Genomic DNA, 21,693 nt, shown 5'->3' on the forward strand with positions numbered 1-21,693 from the left:
TTCACTTCCTGGAATATATACTATGGTTTACAAGTGGTGAAGAAGATCTTTTAGATTAACAGTGAATGTACAGCTTGTGATTAACATACTGCAGGTAAAGACGTTGCACAAACACACCACGTTTTAGGAAATGTACCACGGTAAGCGTATTCTTTTGTTTTTTACGCATGTAAAGTTGCATTCATTACTATAGCAACATTAGGGCCCATGCACATTTTCTTTCAGAATCATCATTAGTCCATAACATATACCTGATTCATGGTACAACATAAAATAAAATATTTGGTATGTTAACCAATCGCCTAACACTTGTCAGACAAGAGCTGTACCCCTGTAGGCATAATACAACATCAAATAATACCTCACCACCAGATACATCACTATTTTTCTCATTTTAGATAAGATTTGAGCATGTGGATGGATTTTGCTTTTATGTTCTTCTGAGTATGTGGGAAATTGTGTTTTTCATCATCTCCATAATGAGGATCAGAGAGAAATATCTTGTACAGTGCACAATGGTCTGATTATGCATTTTTTTATGCAACTTCTCTTCATATTATTTTAACAAATGCACATTACATATACATTACTTTAAATATACATAGTTATTTGTAACCTGATAACTGTAATCAAATAACTATCTCAAATATAACTATCTATATGAAATATTGTCCCTTCAAGTAGCTTGACCCTAAAACTGGCAATGTGATCTGGGTGTAACATAGTTTTTGTCATCTTTTTTGGGGCGTAAGAATAATTTTTTCATCAAATCCTTTTATCATTTATCACAGCCTGGTCTGTCGAGTATGCTGGTCACATGATTTGTTTAAAAATGTTTGTGATTAATTAGTCAGCCTGACCTAAATCCAACATGGCTGCCAGTGGTGCAGGACATTCAGATTTTGAGATAAGTAAATATATATTAAACTTACTTTTCTTTTGAAAAAATAATACTAGCACTGCTAACATTCATTATGAACATTGTCTTAAGGTGCTGAAAAAGAAAATTTATAAAAATGTTGTTCATGTTGTTATGTAGCACGTTTTGAAATATATGTTACACCTGAGTCACATTGCCACTTTTGGGTATAAAAAAGGGATTAACTTTGTATTCATTTTTGTAACAATCTTTGTATTCTGAGGTATTTTTTTGTTACAAATTATAAAATTTACAGGTTAAACTGATACAGCCTGTCTGTCTAGAGTATGCTGGTCACATGATTTGCTTCAAGTTATCTGTGATCAATTAGTCAGCCTGACCTAAATCCAAAACATTTTACCATTTTACCAATTATTTTTAACCATTTTTATGGTAACGCAAGGTCTGATTTCAAAACGGTTTTCACAGGCTGAATCTTGAGTTTGTAAGCTTCAATGATATATAATATGTCAACATTATATGAGTTGAAGTATAGGATATAATTGTTTTAAACATGCAATGGCAGTTACAGTTATAGATTTGGTCCTTTTTTTATACCCTAAACAGGCAATGTGATCTGGGAGTCACAACTCCAAAATACATAACATTTAAAAAAAATTTATTTTGGATATGATTTACTTAAGTCCAGATGATATAAAAAATGACATGAAATTATTTGTTGCTTATTTTCTACTCTTGCCTGTTTAAGGGTTAAAAGTAGGCCTACTTTTTCTTAGTAGCTTGTAATGCAGCTAACTACTTTTTCAGAATGGTAGCTTGTCTGTAGTTAAACTACTTTAGTTTTAAAGCAACAAGCTAGGCATAATTTACAGTTTTAAAGTAGCTTCCCCAACACTGAACCAAACGCCTGGTAAGGTACTCACTCGCTTTCCAGGGGGTCCTGGAGGACCAGCTTCACCAGATGGACCGGATGGACCCTGTAGTATAAAATTCAATACATTAACTAGAAATTGTTATTATGTTTGAACATACAATATGATTTTCATTGAGAGTCGAACATCACTCACAGGCTGACCGGCCTCTCCATCATCTCCTTTGTCTCCAGGAAGGCCATCCAGTCCCTATGTGAAACAGGACATTACATCACAACATTGCCCTAATATTTCATTTCCATCAAATATCATATTATTTGTACACATAAATATTTGTATCCCAACATTTGCTTCTTAAGTGCGTTGGACATGCATATAGCCTGAATATTGAGCCTGTAACTAATGACTATTCTGACGATCTGTTGATTATTTATTTTACTGATATTCCACATATTGCGCAAGGATTTCCTTTCAACAATGTACAACAAAGCCTATATGCTAAAGACTTTGAAACAAAATGGTTTAAAATATAAACATGCTTAAGTGGAAACCTAGACGCATCAAACTATATGACCTTTTTTTTTAAATAAAGTGCTTTGTAAAACTTGCGTTGCACACGCTTTTTCCCTCGCTCGCTCTGTTGCCTCCACCATGTTTAAATGCATTATTTCTAACAGTGACAAAGGTAATTTGTGCACAGTGCAAACAGCCAATTAATCGATAATGAAAACTGTTGTCAACCACTTTGATTATTGATTTGAATGCCTCCAAATTAAACTTACACCAACTCCAGGCTCACCAGGGGGACCTGGATCTCCAGGGAAGCCAATAGGACCCTAAATAGGAAAGAAATGGGATCAATTCAATCATCATACAGTATTATTTCAATTTAACAGATGAAGGGTGTCTTCTGGGATGTCGTAGACAGAGACTTACTGGGTTTCCTTTGGGACCGTCATCTCCAGGGGGTCCTCTTGCACCGGCGGGTCCTGCAGCTCCAGGAGGGCCGGCTTCTCCTTTCTCTCCAAGCTCACCTTTGGGTCCCTAAGAAAGGACACAATGATTTTCACCCATCTATGATGATTATGCAAAAAAAATAACAATGTAGTTCAAAGCTGGCACTATGCTGTTTTCAAGGCCAAGAAGAGGTAGAATAACTGTAAAGTGTTTGTTGGCTAATGTGATGAGAATGTTTTATGTAATGGAAGACTATAGACCCGACCTCGGGGTGAGGGTGTAATCCTCAGAGTTAGTATTAATGATCTTGTGTGTTGGACCAGGGCGGTGAGAGTGTATAGATGCTAAAGACTTGGTGCTCACGTGTGGTTTGAGGAAGTGATAGTAGCCTTTTGACGGGATGCCGTCACAACACTTTGGGAGGGAAATTACCTCAAAGTATTGGACTGTATTGTAAGTATTCAGGAAGGGAATTATCTCAGCATACTGTAGTGTCTTATTTTATTTACATTGACAACTGGAGGTTGTTTGAATTGTCCGTGGAGAAGAAGTCAGATTTGTAGGTTGTATTCATATTGAGAATTTAGTTTTATCCAAAGCGACTTGTGGAATACAGCAGCAAGCGATTCATCGTGAAGAGGCAAATAAACACAAAAAGTGCTCCAAATACAAAGTTTCAGACATTGCTTAGAGTAGAATAAGCAAGAATCATGAGGGATTAAAGGAAAGTGAAAGCATAGAATTGTCTTTTTAATTTTTTTATGATGAGGTTAAGTTCTCATGGAAGAGATTTCAGCTGTCTTTTGAATGTTGTCAGAAATACTGCATTCTGGATGAAGGCAGGGAAATCATTTCACCAGCAAGGAACAGTGAACGAAAATGTTCTGGAGAGATATTCTGTGATGGTACCACGAGCCGTCGCTCATTTACCGATCTTAGGCTTCTGGTAGGGGTGTAGACTCATAAGAATGAGTGGAAGGCGCTGAGCCTGTGGTAGATCTGTATAAGCAAGCGTCAATGCCTTGAACTTGATGCGAGCAGTGCAGAGAGATGAAGAGAGGTGTGACGCTGGCTCTTTTGGGATCATTGAAGACATGCTGCAGCGTTCATTGAACTGAATCTCTGAATATGAATTGAAGTAGCCAACTGGGCCAGTTGTGAACTGGGAGAACTGCAATTCAAATTTGAATTTAAGGAAGTAGAATTAAACTGAACTGAAATATATATCACTGCAACCAGTATATTAATAATAAGTGTAAAAAAAGGCTGTCAAAACTAACTTTGAATGTTGCCTTAAACTTCTGTTCCAAAAAGAAAGTAATAGTAAAATAAACTGTCCTCTTTAGTCTCAAAAAGCACTTCGACCAACAAACAAACATCATCATTTAAGATGCTGATTTCACATGAACAGGTCTGTGCAGCAGGCGGCAGACAAAATAATGTCCCTGGGTGAAAAAGGATGATGATAACAGGAACCATCTGGAATGCAAGTGATGTTCAACACAGCATATACGAGTGTATACATGTCCGTGAATATTGAAGTCTGTGAAGTCTACAGCAGAGTAAAATGTAGTCATTGCAAAGGACTGTAGCTGTGCCTGTGCAAATTATACCATAATGATCATTAGCTGAATGTGTTCATTTTGAAAACAGAAGGATTTATGCAGTTATGTTCCCTGAATGTCAATAGATTAGCCTTCTAGACTAGCCTAATCTAATAGATTACATGCAGGTCAGATTTATCAGGTAAAAACCCAGAAAATTATGCTCCACAACTCTAAAACACAAAAATATACTTACTCCTGGACCAGACTCCCCTGGTGGTCCTGGATTACCTGCCTCACCGGTCTCACCCTGAGGGGAATAGATAAAGGGAAACAATAAATGTGACATCTGGGTACATTCAACATAATAACTGCAAAAATATTTAGGCATATTCATGTTTTGAAGAGATTTATTGAAGAAAAACCCACCTTTTCACCATTTCCACCCATTGAGCCGATACCTCCAGGAGGGCCAGGAGCACCCTGTCAAACAAATAACAACATAGCTGATTCAAATCTCTCCGGCCACGTTCACACAGCAGCAGAATACGGTCCTCAGTCCTGTATTTGAGTCCTTAATATAGTTACGCTCACTCACAGTTCAGTTATTTACTGGGGTGACAACAGCATTCTAAAACTGAACTCACACCCGTACATTTTCAGCACTCACAAACACATTCTCAGAAAACCCAAGCTTTGTGAACGGACCTGGACAACTAGTTGTCTGTCATGTCATACAGTGCGAGAGAACCGCTCTGCACTGCACAAACACGTGTCTACCGTTCGTGGCGGGTTTTCGGGAGTGGTAACTTACTGCAACTTAGATATTAGCTGTATGTCATCTTAAGGTTTTAGATCCAGTCACTCTTCTCCACAATGCTCCGCTCTTCCAGATATCAAAGCTGCTGTCAGTTAATGAAGATTTGACGGATGAACTTGCGGTTTGATGAACTTGCGGTTTGATAGATTAACTCTTATTGTATCAAAAGTGATAAGACTTTTCAGTTTTATGGACATCACCATCTTTGATTTTGGTTTCTGGTAAGATCATTCGGACTTGACTCCTGTTGCATGTTCATATAGACAGTATTCGCGACGCTACTGCAAGTTGATGTTTGAACGGGACATTTCGAGACATTTTCGAGTTAATATATAGTCTCTGATTCACTTCTGAGTTTCTATACAAATATATTACAGTTAAACTCACATCTGCTCCACTAGAACCTTGAGGACCTCTGGGACCAGGAGGACCAGGTGGACCCTGTAAAAGAAACAGCCATTGTCAAACAGATTAAGACATTAAACAGGTCAGAATGATTCACAAACTTTTGGTTTGAACCTGCCCATTAGAAGATACATTACAAGAATCAGCACATCCAAATGACTTTGTTTGTGAATCAGTAGCACTAGCACTAATACTTTAAATGTGCAGTCACATTAGTGAAATTTCAGTACAATTTTGCAGGAAAAAATGGTTGATTCTCTACTGTCAATAGTGTAGCAATGCATTAAGCACTGCTCACACAGAAGTCATATTCAAACCAAGGAACTCTCTATTGGTCAACATGGTGAATTTGCGTGACCAACTTGAGCATGAGCGAAATCTGTGCAGGGAACTTTTGCCGTGCTCACGTGAAAGTCACAATCATGTAGATTCCTATTGAAATGACTGGATTTTACCCACAGAATTTTGACGGGCAACGGTAAATGTGACCGCACCTTAACACAAAATACTAATTATTTATCACTTGCTGGTTTTATAACAGCATTAAATATAGATTCACAAACTTTTTTTGTAACTGTATTTTAATGAAAAAGTATGTATGATTACATACCTACCTAAGACTAATTATGACAAAATTATGTGTTTTGACAACTACGAACTCACCATTGAGCCAACGTCTCCATTCTCTCCTTTCTCACCTGGTGGTCCTGGCAAACCCTAGAAAAAAAACAAGTTTTACATATTAATCTGGCACAATTCCAGGTTATATAATCCCAGTAAGAGTTCACTTATTACAATTTCAAAAATGCTAAAAGGTTCAGTAACAAGAGAGGATATGCTGATATGTTTCCTCTTCCCTCATGAACAAAGTAATTTAGAATAACAATCAGTCTCACAGTGTTGAATATTAATAATATACATTTACAGCTTTGAGCCATTGTGTAAACACAATTAATCAAATAACAATTTTTTGGTAATTAGCAGTAGAAGGAACCTCATGGCAATTAGCGCATTTTCATGTGGGTGCCTGTGAATGTGTCACACCCCGTGTCACTTTGAAAATATGAACACAAAAAGAGGCAAATCTTGGCAAGCAGTTCATTTTGCAATATAATTGTGCTTGACTAAAGAGGTTTGAATGATATTCAGATCATTATCACCCAACAATACCAACAGACGTCTCTTCATTGTTAATAGTTAACATCTGTAATTAGAAGGATATTCTGGGTCATTGTATTTGGCAGACATGCTCTTTGGTACCAGCGGACGCATATCTTACTGCTTATTGTTTGGATAAATGTTGTGTTGCTATAAAATGACAGAAGTGTAATTTCACAGTCATTTTGAGGCAGACAATTTTCCCAACTGCCAAAACAGCTAATAAGTATTATTTGCAGTCTCAGTTTTGAAAAGATAATTAAATGTCTCCATTCTAATAAAGCCCAATTTCTCCCCATTAGCAAGTTATTTGAAACTTCAGAGAAAACAAATTAAGATGGTTAATTTCTTCGGATCAAAAATAATTATTGCGTAGCATCAGTGAGATGCACTAACAAGGAGACGCAGAGAACAAACAATTAGCACAGTTGGGATGAATCACCATTCCTATTACCTTTGATTACTAGTCAGTTGGTTTGATTGACTTTATAATATTGCTGTGTTGAGTAACAGCCTCTGTTGTCATTTCACCCCATTATTCCCATAAAGGTGAAGTGTGTCATTTTTTCGACATTATAATACTTTGTCATATCTCAATACACAGAGACAGCTACACTACTGTTCAAATATTTGGGCGACTCTGTAGGATTTTCAAATGGTTTTTACCAAAGCTGCATTTATTTGACTCAAACAAATATGTGGGGGGTTGAGTAAACATTTGACAAAAGTAATAAGTCAAAGAAAAAAGTAAAAAGTTGACAAAAATGTATTCCTGTGATGGCAAATCTGAATTTTCAGCATCATTACTCATGATCCTTCAGAAATCTTTCTGATATGCTGATTTGCTGTTCAAAAGCTGCTCTTATTATTATATGTTGAAATCAATTGTCGTGCTTAATATTTTTACAGAAAACGTGATTCTTTTCAGGATAAAGGATTCTTTGATGAACAGAAAGTTCAAAAGAACAGAATTAATTTGAAATAGAAATATTTTGTAACATTATAAATTCATTTACCTTCGCTTTTGATCAGTTTAAATAATCTTTGCTGAATAAAAGTATTAATTACTTAAAAAAAATCTTATTGACCCCAAACTTTTGAATGGTAGTGTATTAGTAAACAAGCTGGTTTCCCTGAAAAGTGTAAACCCTGATTATGACAATATTTCTGTTTCAATATTTGCAACAATGGCTCAATCAATGGCATGCACTTGGAATGGAATCCGTTTGTCCAAAATCTGTTTGTTTTTTTGCTATTCCAATTTGTGGCACAAAAACTACACATCACCTTCAAAACATCAAGTAAACTGAAAGGGATGGAAGCAATCAGCCATGTTTAGAGCAAAATAATTGAATCCAGATTTTTAAAAAGGGCTATTGCTCTCCTTGCTCAATTATCCTGCCTCACAGTCTTAGACGATATTTAATATTCGAGCTGTGTGTATATTAAACAATATGAATGCAGCCGATCAATAATAGGTGTGTTTAGATTAATGTAAAGATGAAAACTGTACCTGGAGTCCGACGGGACCGGGAAGACCTGGGAAACCACGGGCCCCTTCATCTCCCTTCTGCCCAAACATACCCTGCTGACCTCTGGGTCCGGGCTCGCCGTCACTTCCCTACATGAGAAAAACAGTCAGACAAACGATAACACACTGACAATTAACATCTGAAACTGATACAAACTCTGAACTTGATGGTGGAAGTAGTGTAGTGCAACTCTCTGTACAAGTAAAATCAAATTTCTGACCCAAGAATGTCTTTCAAACTCTACTGTACGGAGCAGACAAGCATGAAAATTAGATCTACCCCCTGAGACATCAAAAGTCAAGCTTGAAAAGATGTGCCATTCAGAGTAACGCCCAGAGGAATTATTAAGGGTGAGAATGTGCTGCCCTCATTCTGACGCCGCTTGCTCTACAGGGTCAGTGGAAGGGGAAGTTATTATGAGGTTAGATGACTGAATGGCAAGTCACTGCAGGATATGATGGTGTATTTGTTTAGGAGACTATTGAGGAAATGCAATATTGATTAAATATTTTGTAAAACAAAAATTATATATAATTATAATTATCAATGGTTGTATTTAACATGTCAATTAAACACGTTAATCTAATAAACTAAACATCTTTAAAAAAATTACTCAAAATGTAATCACAATAATATTTTTACATTTTTTCATTTGGGGGCTTTTTATTTAATTGATTGATACAAGTGAAGGACTCCCTTCTTAAATGTTTCTTAACATAAATAAAAATGAATAATAATAATAATAATATTACAGAACAGAAATAAAATTACAACACTAATATTTATGGCTGCTTTCAAATGTTAAACCATAGAGCTTTTATTTTGGAGACCACAGGAAGACCTTAAAGCTTGTCTTTTGTTGACAACAGATTTATAAGCAATTAGAATAATACAAATCTAAGAAGATGGTTGGCATGTTGCAGAGATAAAGTTCTTGTGGAGCAGCATTTACAGCAAAATGAGTTGCTCTAAGAAACTGAAAACATTTGATCGTGAGCTCCTTGTGTGTATAAAAGAAAACAGTGCTGCGTTTCACTCTGAAACATGCAGCGCATCTGAATATATACAGTACTTGTTAAAATAGCAGCCTTTACATTTTGATAAATCGCACTGACTGCCAAGTAAAGCCATATCGTATACTCGCCAACACCATTTTTCTTTTCTTGCATTTGGCGCTTGTCAAATGTTCATTCTGGACTCAGGGCTGAAATGCCAAGGGTGTCCCACACAGCACCACTAGCTATTGGAGTGCTGTCATTTTGCAATTTGTGTATTGTGTAAGGCCATTTCGCATTTCACTTGAGAAAACACAGAATTCGTGTCGAAATCACATACCTGCATATCATTAATTTTATAAATTAATATAAATAATAAATAATTCATTAATATTTTTTTTTATGTAAAGTTCTAACAAAAACGTATGCACACAAAGAATCCTTGTTTGGTCAAATATTGCTCATATTTAAGTGACTAAGATCTTTAGCAGCATTAACATCATTAAGTCTTCTAAAAGATTTACCATCTCATTCGTTTCCGAATTTGTAAGATCCTATTCAGTAAAGCAGAATAGTTTCCAAGAATGTTCTTCACATAACTGCACAGAATAGGTGTAATTATCAGCTTTTATAGAGCTAATGTATCAAGGAAACGGAGAGGCCCAGCTGGGAGTGTTCAGCTTGAGTCATAAACTTTAAACATTCAACTGTGTGCCACCTGGCCCTGACTACTTACTCACACTGCTGCTTTATCAACTCAGCAGGCTGCCTGACAGAGGCAAAACTGAGCAAATGTGAGTAGTTAGTCATTTAACAGACACTTTTATTCAAAGCAACTTAAAAGTGTACTTAATACAAGGGAAATCTCCCTGGAGTAATGTGGACCAGGGTTAAACAATCAGGAAGGCCCAATGTGAGAATATTTTGTCCAGCTGACATTAACTGTCACCCTCCCTATAAGGCCAATTGTTACAATGTTGGAAGTGTTTTAATTACTTGCTCACACAAAACATTGGATTAAACGAATCACCCTTTGCCAGATTTAAACCTTGACACTTATATAAGTGATACTTGATATATATATATATATGTCTTTTTATTAAGTTAGGCTACTTTATATGTGTGAAATCATAGCAGTAACAAAGATCATTTGAAGAGTAATGGAGAAAAGAGGTAAACATTTGGATTTTATCCCATATGGCTGAAATTAATGGTAAGTACTCACAGCAGGACCTGGAGCTCCAACTACACCCTGAGGACCTCCTGGGCCTGGCGGACCCTACAGCAACAGACAATCAGGGCAAAGATAAGGACTGGTTATAAAGAATCTATATCTCATATGATCATTCTAAGATAATATTTGTTTAAAATAGGGTTGCTTTTGCATCCTAATTAATGCAACTAATACATAAGAAAAAAAATATATGGTCCCATTTTATATAAAGTCTCTTTAACTACATTGACAGTCCATGCAACTACCAATTTGATGCTTCAAATAGTTAATAAAGAGATCATAAAAATAATCCACATGAATAGAGTGGTTTAGTCCAAATTTTCTGAAGAGACATGATGATGAACAGATTTAATTAAGGCTTTTATTCACATAAAAACATTCATCAACTCACACATCAGTAATGATAGACAGAAGCTTGAGCCTGTTCGCTTGACGTACAAGAACCAATGAGGTTCAATCTCGTAGCACATACGCAGCACGTTTGAGCTTCCACAAGAACCAATGAGGTTCATTCTCGAGTTACGCAGCACGTTTGAGCTTCAGCAAGAACCAATGAAGGTTCATTCTCGTGTTATGCAGCACGTTTGAGCTTCGGTACGAACCAATGAGGTTCATTCTCGTGTTACGCAGCACGTTTGAGCTTCCGCAAGAACAAATGAGGTTCATTTTCATGTTACGAAGCACGTTTGAGCTTTCACAAGAACCAATGAGGTTCATTCTTGTGTTACACAGCACGTTTGAGCTTCCACAAGAACCAATGAGGTTCATTCTTGTGTGTTTCTCAGAACGTTTGAGCTTCCGCAAGAACCAATGAGGTTCATTCTCATGTTACGCAGCACGTTTGAGCTTCCACAAGAACCAATGAGGTTCATTCTCGTGTTATGCAGCACGTTTGAGCTTCCACAAGAACCAATGAGGTTCATTCTCGTGTTACGTAGCACGTTTGAGCTTCAGCAAGAACCAATGAGGTTCATTCTCGTGTTACGTAGCACGTTTGAGCTTCAGCAAGAACCAATGAGATTCATTCTCATGTTACACAGCACGTTTGAGCTTCCGCAAGAACCAATGAGGTTCATTCTCGTGTTACGTAGCACGTTTGAGCTTCAGCAAGAACCAATGAGATTCATTCTCGTGTTATGCAGCACGTTTGAGCTTCCACAAGAACCAATGAGGTTCATTCTTGTGTGTTTCTCAGAACGTTTGAGCTTCCGCAAGAACCAATGAGGTTCATTCTCATGTTACGCAGCACGTTTGAGCTTCCACAAAAACCAAAGAGGTTATTCTTGTGTTATGCAGCAAGTTTGAGCTTCCACAAGAACCAATGAGGTTCATTCTTGTGTTACACAGCACGTTTGAGCTTCCGCAAGAACCAATGAGGTTCATTCTTGTGTGTTTCTCAGAACGTTTGAGCTTCCGCAAGAACCAATGAGGTTCATTCTCATGTTACGCAGCACGTTTGAGCTTCCACAAGAACCAATGAGGTTCATTCTCGTGTTATGCAGCACGTTTGAGCTTCCACAAGAACCAATGAGGTTCATTCTCGTGTTACGCAGCACATTTGAGCTTCCGCAAGTTCCAATTAGGCCCATTCTCGTGTTTCTCAGCACGTTTGAGCTTCCGCAAGAACCAATGAGGTTCATTCTCGTGTTTCTCAGCACGTTTGAGCTTCCGCAAGAACCAATGAGGTTCATTCTCGTGTTTCTCAGCATGTTTGAGCTTCCGCAAGAACCACTGAGGTTCATTCTCGTGTTACGTAGCACGTTTGAGCTTCAGCAAGAACCAGTGAGATTCATTCTCATGTTACGCAGCACGTTTGAGCTTCCACAAGAACCAATGAGGTTCATTCTCGTGTTATGCAGCACGTTTGAGCTTCCACAAGAACCAATGAGGTTCATTCTCGTGTTACGCAGCACATTTGAGCTTCCGCAAGTTCCAATTAGGCCCATTCTCGTGTTTCTCAGCACGTTTGAGCTTCCGCAAGAACCAATGAGGTTCATTCTCGTGTTTCTCAGCACGTTTGAGCTTCCGCAAGAACCAATGAGGTTCATTCTCGTGTTTCTCAGCATGTTTGAGCTTCCGCAAGAACCACTGAGGTTCATTCTCGTGTTACGTAGCACGTTTGAGCTTCAGCAAGAACCAGTGAGATTCATTCTCATGTTACGCAGCACGTTTGAGCTTCCGCAAGTTCCAATTGGGTTCATTCTAGGCTAACATTAATTGAACATTTGTACATTTGAACACCGTATTTTTATTAACATTAACAAAGATTGATAAATACTGTAACAAATGTATTGCTCAGTGTAATCAAATATTTTTTATTTATATTTAAATGTTTTATTTATTATCCCCAAATATAAATAAAGATAATTTTAATAAATAGTTTGAATATTGTTCAACTTACATATTCGCCCTTGTCACCTTTGCTTCCCTTTTGACCAGGCTCTCCAACTTCTCCCTGAAAAAAATGAATGAGAATGTTTTGTAAATCGAGTAACTGACGCTTTGATTAAAACTTTTCCCTTGTTGCCTGGTCATCAAAAAAAATTCTCAAGGTCAATTCAGCCTCAATGGCAGATTAAACTTTGCTCCAGAGATTTTAATTTAACAGTAAAACCAAGACCTTGGGGTGTGTTTGCAATTAATCGATTACTTGGCCCCTCCAACACCAATGCCGCCACAGCTGAAAAGAATAATGTAGCTTGGGACGTGATAAGGGTCTAAAAAAGCCCCATCCTACATTTTACAGGGCGATAATAGATTCTGGAATACATTAGCCTCAGAACACATTTGTTTACTTGGTTTATGTGCATGTGTGTAGAAGTGTGTGTGTGTTCCTTGATTTCACTGGTTTCAACATTTCACTATAGTAATGATTTTGTGTCTTGTTTGATTATAGTGATGGATAAGTCAAAACTCTGTCGGCAGCATCACTAATGGTGTGCAGATGTGCAGATGTGAGATGGGCATGATGTCTATGTATTAAAATGTCATGCTGTGAAGTTTGGAATAAAGTGCTGCACCTTGTCACCGTCCTCTCCAGGTGGACCCTGAGGTCCGGCTGGGCCAGGGAGACCGACTGGACCTTGGATGCCATCCCGACCGGCAGGACCAGCAGGTCCTTTCTCACCCTGAGTGAAGTTAAGAAATAACATTTTACATAGATGACTCAATATGCAGATTAATATGCACCTCTCTGCATTACGTCCTATGAGGAATACTTTAATCCAATTAATACAGGGAGTCTGAGCAAACAAAGCTAATGGCAGATCCACCGCAATTAATTAACAGTATTTACACACTATGCAGAAGAGTATGTTCAGTAATTATTATAGAACCTTTCAGTCAACTAATTGATTTCAGCTTTAACTGAATTAAGTTTTTGTTTGGATGCTGCATTAAATTCGCTAAGCTATCTCTGGTAGATGTGTTTATTGAAAAGATGAATTTTAATGAACTAAAACTCTTTCCCTCTGGCCCATGTTATTTCCCACAGGAATCTCTAGACATTAGTGCATCGCTTCCACACATCTGATAAAAGCACAGTTGCTATTTTACTTTCTTCAGGGTGAATTCAGGTAAATTAGGCCCCATTTTGCTATTCATCTCGTCAACAAATGAGATGATGGCCCAATTTACTTGTTCAATTTAATAATTATGCTGACTTATTGGGACAATGTACAAGCTAAAAATGGCATTTTATTAATCTCCTAACAATGCTCACTCACCGGACCACCCTTCTCTCCAGCGGGTCCCGGGGGTCCCTGAGGGCCATTGCGTCCTGTTAGACCAATGGGTCCTCCTGGTCCAGCTGCTCCTCTTTCTCCTGGTGACCCCTGTAACACATTGGTTAAGATACTTATAATTTACAGGAAAGTAAGTTCTGGTTTTCCCTTTTTCAAGATAGTGTATTTTAAAGATTTTAATTTAATTGAGTAAAATCCAAATAAGCTTTCAGAACTTTATTGGAAAGTGTTTAAACAATGTTTTTCATACTTGTTCAATGAACCGTAAAACATTTTTCCACATGCACCTGTGGAACAGTCCTTAAGGCATTAACAGTTTACAGGCGGAAGACAATTATTGTCACAGTTCCAATAACTTAGGATACTAAAGAGACCTTTCTCCTGACTCTGAAAAACACCAGGAGAAAGATGGCCGTGATCTCTGGTCACCTAACATAGTCCTGATCCCGGAAGGCATGAGGACTGCAGATGTGGCCGTAGCAATGAACCGCAATGTACGTAATGTAAGAGGCCTAAGACAGTGCTACAGGGAGACAGGAAGGACAGCGGATCGTCCTCACAGTGCTTGACATTGACCATTCCTCTGTTTAGGCACTCATTATTTCATTTCTGTTTGTCAAATGTTTTTGAAATTTGAGTCTTTTTATGTTCACACAAATATTTACACGTTAAGAAATTTGCTGGGGGGAAAAAGCCGTCGAAAGCATGTTGGGAGCATGTTTCTTATACATTATATTATACATTTCCATGTCTGTGGGAACCCAGTTATTCAGTAGTTTGTTTTGGCTCTGAAGAACATGTTCCCATACAGATCCTTTTGCTGCACTGAACAACACAAGGCACATTTGCATTTTCGTATCACATTAAATATATCTCTTTCTTTGAGAGTGAACAGGTCTTTTATAGTTTTTCTGAGAGCGAGCTCTCTGGTTCAAAACCAACGTGTAGTTCCAGAAATAGTCCATTAGTGCATCTATTAGCACTGAAGGATTAGAACTAAAGACAGCTCTCAGAGCGAAGGCTTTATCCACTTTTTACTTGAGGACATCTGGTTGCTTTCACATGCATGCACATACTCACAGAAAAACATGCTTAAAATTATACACAACATTAACCATCAGTGTTAATGCTTCCAAACATAGTGAGGGGTCAAGGTCACTGCACACCAAACTGCACAACATGCAGTGCAGAACATGGTCTCAATTAGTGGTTCTCAACATATTTTCCTTATGCCTTGAAAAATTGTGGGAGGACACATCTCAATCATTATTTTTTTTGCTAACACTTTACTTAAGCCTTTATGTATAATGCATTATAAATGTATGCACTGCAGGCATACAATTTTCCATAAATAATTATAATTATAATAATAATAAATATATAAATAAATACTAAAATAACAAATAAAATAAAATAAAAGATCAATGGTTGAGAACCACTGATCTAAATGATCAAGACTGACTCACTTCTCATCTCATACACCACCCAACAAACACAGTCCAGACAAACATCTTGGAAAAACACACAGTGCAAACTGACTTAACCCTTTGTTAGAAACTTCTCAGAAGTTGTGCTGGTGACTCAATTCAGGCACCTGCGGGAGGTCTATTTAGGCAAATAAGATCGCTGATTTGCGTGGGTGGGCCACTGACTCGAAATCCTACTGATTTCAGAGATTTTTCTTGCTGGGCTGTACAGATGCCTTTTATACACGAGAGACAATGAAGCCCTACACCAATCTTCCTCAGGCTGAAAGGGGCTTCACATTGAGCACAGCTGAAGCTTTGACGGTTTTAAGCTGTACTGCTGTGCCTTCACTGCACTATGAGAGAAGACAGACAGCAGTTACTTCAATGGGAGGATGTTATTGCTATGCAGAATGCAGTTTCTATTTTATTCTATATTCTGTATGATTATAGGGTTGACACCATACCAAAATTCAAGAAATCAATAGCAAAAACAGCATGATTCTCAATCCCAAGTTCAAAACCGTAGAAATATTCAATTGTAACTCTTGAACACAGTCCTTTACCTAAAATATAAGACCACAGACTAAAACCTAAAATATAAAGTATAAATGTCAAGTAAAAACAAGTACTTTAAAATAATTCAATAAATAGATTTTTTTTTTTTTTTATTAAATCACTATATATTAAGTGGATGAAATATATATATATATATATATACACACACTTAATATCATATTTTAAATATTATTATTATTATTATTATTAATAATAATAATAAATTAATAATATAAAATATTTCTCAATTAGGTTCCTTGCAATTTTAACACATAAATATTTTTTCCCTCTTTCTTTTTCAATATTATATTATATTTTCATTATATAATAACAACATTGTATACAGCAACATATATTTGGCTTAGGTTGCATTTACACCGCACGGATTAAAACATAGGTCCAATATTCTGATACTAAACATGTATTATAAGGGTTTCATTAATATCCTGCCAAGATGGCCAATTTGACCGAAGTGCATTTGATTGCTTTCACGCGTACAGTAGCCGCATTATTATGAGTGCACTTCACAGAGTGCACACACACACACTTACAGTATCCCCGGTACATTTGGCATCCCTAATGACTACAGGTTTGAATCTCTGAGCATAACTCCTGTATGATTCAAATGCAATGACTGATATAGTGATGGACTTACTGATTAGGCCTGACTCATTCAGTGCGATCAGACTGTGTGGGATCAGATCACACACCAATGTGCCAACATTACTGGTCATTAAATTCACCACCTGCTGACTGTGCCTGGTCCAGAATTTGCCTGATGTCACATTACTAATAGAGGCAAAGCTTGCAGATTGATCGTTTGCAGTGACAGAGTTTCCATAGTAACACAGGTACTTACATTGGGGCCAGGTGGACCCTGTGGACCCTCACCTCCCTTCAGACCAGATGGACCCTGTGAAAGAGGGAGAGAGAGAGAGAGAGAGAGAGGTTTAATTCTCTAATGAGAACTGTGCTTCAGAATCTGTCAAAGTGGCATCTGAGTCTCTGCATGTGTGCTTGAATGTGTTTGTGCCAGAATATGGCAGCTGTTTGTACTATATGTCTACAAGAAATACAGCCCAGAGTGTTTATTAAACTGGCAATCTCCCTATTTCCTACATCAGAAACCCAGCGCTGGCAGTGCATTGTCATGTGACGCCAAGGACACGTCACTCTCCTCCAATCAAGCCATAATCTGAGTCATGAAAAACATATGAACCAGCTAAAAGTAAACATCAAAACAACAAGTGATGGCAAAATTCAATTGTTGTTTATTGAAATCATACTGGCTTTGGGTTTCAAATGTGACTTTCAGCAACACTTGATTCATGAAAGATGTAACTAATGAAGATTGAAATTCATCAAGTAGGCAGATGCTATTTCTTAAACTAAAAACAAAACTTTGATTATATTCAGTCCCACAGTCTAAATACTCTTAATGAAGAAAAACATGTATGGACATTTCCAAAGTCCCCATGACATACTCTTCTTTTGAGTTGCCCAATTGAGGCAGTTTGTTATGCAGAAAGTAATTTACAGGCCCACAGAGTACCACATCAGAGGGATAATAAATATGTCAAACTGACTGAAAGTGAGATACAGGTTAGCATTTTTCATTAGGACAATGCAATATATCATTATAGCACCTCATGCACTTTTAGTGTCCTGAAGCAGCCGGGAGACTGGATCTGACTAGATATCTGACTCTTTTTGTCTAAAACGCATATGCAACAAGAGATTATGTTGGTACACAAGTATTTCTTTTCAATACATTTATGAACTGAAAGTCAATATGAAATCAAAGTCATACTTTTACATATTACTGGCTTTATTGTGTAATACAGTGGAATTTCTTTCTATACAAGATGTGTTTAAAAAGCTTACTGAATGTCTTAATGCATGTTAAATATGTCAGTGTTTAAAAAGCTTACTGAATGTCTTAATGCATGTTAAATATGTCAGTGTTTAAAAAGCTTACTGAATGTCTTAATGCATGTTAAATATGTCAGTTAATCTGTAGTTAGGACTGTATCCTTTCCTGAGGCATTCATCCAGTGTGAGCATTTGAATGAACAGCAGGCAGTTAAGCAGCTAATGGCCATTTGGTGGGGCACATGACATTAACTTGTTTGCTCTTACCGCTGCGCCAGGAAGCCCCCTTTGTCCTGGGAACCCTTTCAATCCGGCAGGGCCAGGTTTCCCAGAACCCCCATGAGGACCTGGATCACCCTTCAAGGAGAGAGACGTTAGAGATTTAGTCCTCTAACTTAAAAACAACAATCTCCACAGCATTATCTGCCAGCTACACATTATGAAATTGGACAGAAAATTAAGTGAATTCTCTCCAATGATTAGCCTTGAATGATCTGAAGTAAACGTGTTTAGCACATCATACCTTTCCACCTTCTTTGCCAGCAGCTCCGGGAAGACCTTGCTCTCCAGGGGGCCCTGGTGATCCAGGATGTCCTCTCTCTCCAACAGGACCAGTTTCTCCTGTAGAGCCCTTTTAAATGTCCAATTTAAACAGGTTTTTGATTAAACTTCTGGCTAACTTCAGGAGATGTTTTATCAGAGCAATGTGTTGGTATTTTTTTCCTGCTTATATAAAACAATAACTGTTCAAGCGCACCTGTGGGCCAACAACACCTCCAGGTCCAGGAGGTCCAGTTTTTCCTTGAAAACCCTGTGGTGAGAATAAACATAGTCATTGTGAGAGATTACATGCAATTTATTCCAGTTATCACATGTGTGTGGAAGTAATCTTAGAGCAAAAAAAATCTGATTGATTGTAAACTATGTAAATATGACTAAACTGTACAAATCCAGCCTGTCGTTTACCCTAAATCAGTGAAAGAGAAGTGCAGTATTGCCATCTTGAAAATCTATTCAATATAAAACGAGTTCCTCTTTTTAGCAGTCCATCTCTCTGACATTCTTAATTAGAAACAGAGAGATAGATAGACCTGAACAGTATCGCACCTTGACACTGTCGGCAGCTAAAAGGTAATACACCATAAAGACTGTCTTCAACATTTCTTCCTCTTTACTCCAGAGACAGAAAACACTTATAAAGATAAAATGATACTCACAGTCTCTCCTCGCTGTCCAGGGTGACCGGGCAATCCGTCTTTTCCAGCAGGCCCCTGAGGGATTTACAAAATTGAAACAGATTAATTGAGATTAAAACATTAATTATTATATCAAAGAGAAGGTTCTCTGCGCTTCTGTAATCCACAAACAATCCGGTGCAACCAGGGCAGGACAATACAACCAGACAAAAGGAATCGCCGGTGCAGCACAGATGTCTACTAATTAAAAATATTTATTTAAGGTGCATAACAATAAATGACTAACGTTTCGATGTAATGTTACATCTTCATCAGAGTCCTGATTAATTAATTATTATATAATAGACTTATAGACACGTGGTTATCATTCTTTCATGTTTGTGGTTACAGTTAGACATGTTATTTGAGCTACAGTAAACACAATCTATCTCTGTCGCCTCACAGCAAGGAGGTCCCTGGTTCGATCCCTGGGTTTGCATGTTTTCTTTGTGTCCACTCCGGTTTCACCCACAATTCAAAAACATGCAGTATAGGTGAATTGGAGATGTTAAATGATCCATAGGTGTGAGTGTGTGTGTGTGTGTGTGTGTGTGTGTGTGTGAGTCCCAAGCCATGTAATGGGAGGGTAGAGGAAAGACCTGGCAACCTACCCCAGAAAAATCATTGGCAAGAAAATTAATGGACAGTCTCTCCCGTTTGGCAAGAGACGGCCCATTGAATCACTAAGAGTCAGATACGACTGAAATGTTTAATGAATAGACAGCTTAATGTATGGAAGCCCATTTCAGCCACATAAGAAAAAACAACAGCAATATTTTTAGTAAACCATAATTATGATATGAATTCATAATTATGACATAAAAGTTGAAATTATGAAAGCAGTCATAATTATGAGATAAAAAGTCGAAATTATGAGATAAAATGTCATAATTAGGACCCTAAAAGTCATAATTATAATTTCAACTTGTCATAATTAAGACTTCTAATGCCATAACAGATTATGTGAAGTGGCAGAAATGGACTTCCATACTAATGTGAGTAAAAAAGTAGAATAACTTAGATTAGAATAACTCAAAAGCATATGAAATTGACGAAACTACATACAGGTGGGCCTTTAGGGCCTGGCAATCCAACAGGGCCCTGAGGTCCTTGGGGTCCCTAAAACATGGAAAAAAAAATTAAGGGAGATGTAAAGGTTGATTAATACAACTGAACTGGAGAAATAATTCAACCATCACTTACTTTCTCTCCTGGGCCACCAGATGGTCCATCATTTCCTGATGTTCCCTAAAACAGAAACAAAGCAGCCTGTTACAAGAAAACATTCGCAGATAGCATTGACTATTTGAGTTAGCTGAATAAGGACTGGTGAAGCCTGACCTTTGGTCCAGGTTTTCCTGTTGGACCTCTGGCACCTCTTCCGCCACGGGGACCCTGAGATCGAGTGTTATTAGTGATAAGCCTTATGCATCATTAGTGTATGTGGAAAAAAGTTTTCTTTTCTGCTGAAAAGATTCAAACTTGTTCATTTACATACCGTTGGACCTCTTTGTCCTCTTGGACCTGCTTTACCAGCAATACCCTAAAAAACAAAACCAACCCCTTAAAATTACAACCTTAACATTACAATCAGGGCCTAAAACTAACTTTCAAGCAAAATCACAAATGAAATAAACAGTGCTTTTCTAGGTTTTTCAGGTAGGTCTGACAGTAGTTTTCAGGTCCAGAAATTTAATAAAGTAAGCAAATGTAAAATAACACTGCATAGTCTTCACTGTACAAATTAAAACATCATTATTAATTAATCCTCATTTAAGTCACAAAAGATATTCAGTCAAGAGCAGTGAGTGATTTTTTCTTTGCCCTTTGTTGTTTGATTAACATTAAAAACATAGACAGAAGCAGGAATATTAGGCTGCTGTCACTTTAAGAGCAAATGCACGGATCTAATATACTGATACACATGCACTTACTTTCTCAACTGTTTACGTTCACTTAAGACATAACCAACTTTTGTGGCGATGCAGCGCTGGCCTGTCAACTGTCCCGAGTGTTGTTCACTTTCATGCATTGTTTGAATTCATTCTAATGAATACCATTAAAATGTTAACCGGTGTTCTGCCGAATAATGCAACCAATCAGATTGTGCCACCAGCAATATATGTTTCATTGTTTTAAGTGTAGGTTTAGGGTAGGGCTAGGTATGGACATTATTAAAGCCTCAAACCACATGAATAATGCTGGTAGCACAATCTGATGGGTAGCATTTATCACCGGCCGACTGGCGAGTGACACATTTTCAAATAAAAGCATTTGACGCGTGGCGAGTGGTTTTTGGTCCTGGTTGCAATAACTGTGAGTTCTAGGACTAGTCAACTTCTGGTATAGGTTGTCAGAACCAGAGAAGTACAATAGAGATGGCTCTAGCCAGGCTGTAGCATCCTAAAATAAATCTCATTTT

The 21,693-nt window shown here is 37.6% G+C and overlaps 1 protein-coding gene across 1 annotated transcript in view; it reads right to left on the bottom strand.

Annotated features, from left to right (window-relative positions):
• col11a1b (collagen, type XI, alpha 1b) overlaps positions 1–21,693 on the bottom strand; it is an 88,513-nt gene that overhangs the window by 10,383 nt on the left and 56,437 nt on the right. Inside the window, exons 33-54 of the mRNA XM_084410841.1 lie at positions 20,770–20,814; positions 20,613–20,666; positions 20,475–20,519; positions 20,337–20,390; positions 19,254–19,307; positions 18,794–18,847; positions 18,560–18,667; positions 18,304–18,393; positions 17,024–17,077; positions 14,123–14,230; positions 13,418–13,525; positions 12,799–12,852; positions 10,389–10,442; positions 8,150–8,257; positions 6,142–6,195; positions 5,461–5,514; positions 4,683–4,736; positions 4,510–4,563; positions 2,689–2,796; positions 2,535–2,588; positions 1,948–2,001; positions 1,804–1,857 (exon numbers count right to left, since the gene is read on the bottom strand). Of these exons, the coding sequence (XP_084266967.1) occupies positions 1,804–1,857; positions 1,948–2,001; positions 2,535–2,588; positions 2,689–2,796; positions 4,510–4,563; positions 4,683–4,736; positions 5,461–5,514; positions 6,142–6,195; positions 8,150–8,257; positions 10,389–10,442; positions 12,799–12,852; positions 13,418–13,525; positions 14,123–14,230; positions 17,024–17,077; positions 18,304–18,393; positions 18,560–18,667; positions 18,794–18,847; positions 19,254–19,307; positions 20,337–20,390; positions 20,475–20,519; positions 20,613–20,666; positions 20,770–20,814 (1,476 nt within the window). The remainder of the gene's footprint in view (positions 1–1,803; positions 1,858–1,947; positions 2,002–2,534; positions 2,589–2,688; positions 2,797–4,509; positions 4,564–4,682; positions 4,737–5,460; positions 5,515–6,141; positions 6,196–8,149; positions 8,258–10,388; positions 10,443–12,798; positions 12,853–13,417; positions 13,526–14,122; positions 14,231–17,023; positions 17,078–18,303; positions 18,394–18,559; positions 18,668–18,793; positions 18,848–19,253; positions 19,308–20,336; positions 20,391–20,474; positions 20,520–20,612; positions 20,667–20,769; positions 20,815–21,693) is intronic.

Source organism: Rutilus rutilus (assembly GCF_951802725.1).
Source record: "Rutilus rutilus genome assembly, chromosome: 6".
Lineage (NCBI taxonomy): Eukaryota > Metazoa > Chordata > Actinopteri > Cypriniformes > Leuciscidae > Rutilus > Rutilus rutilus.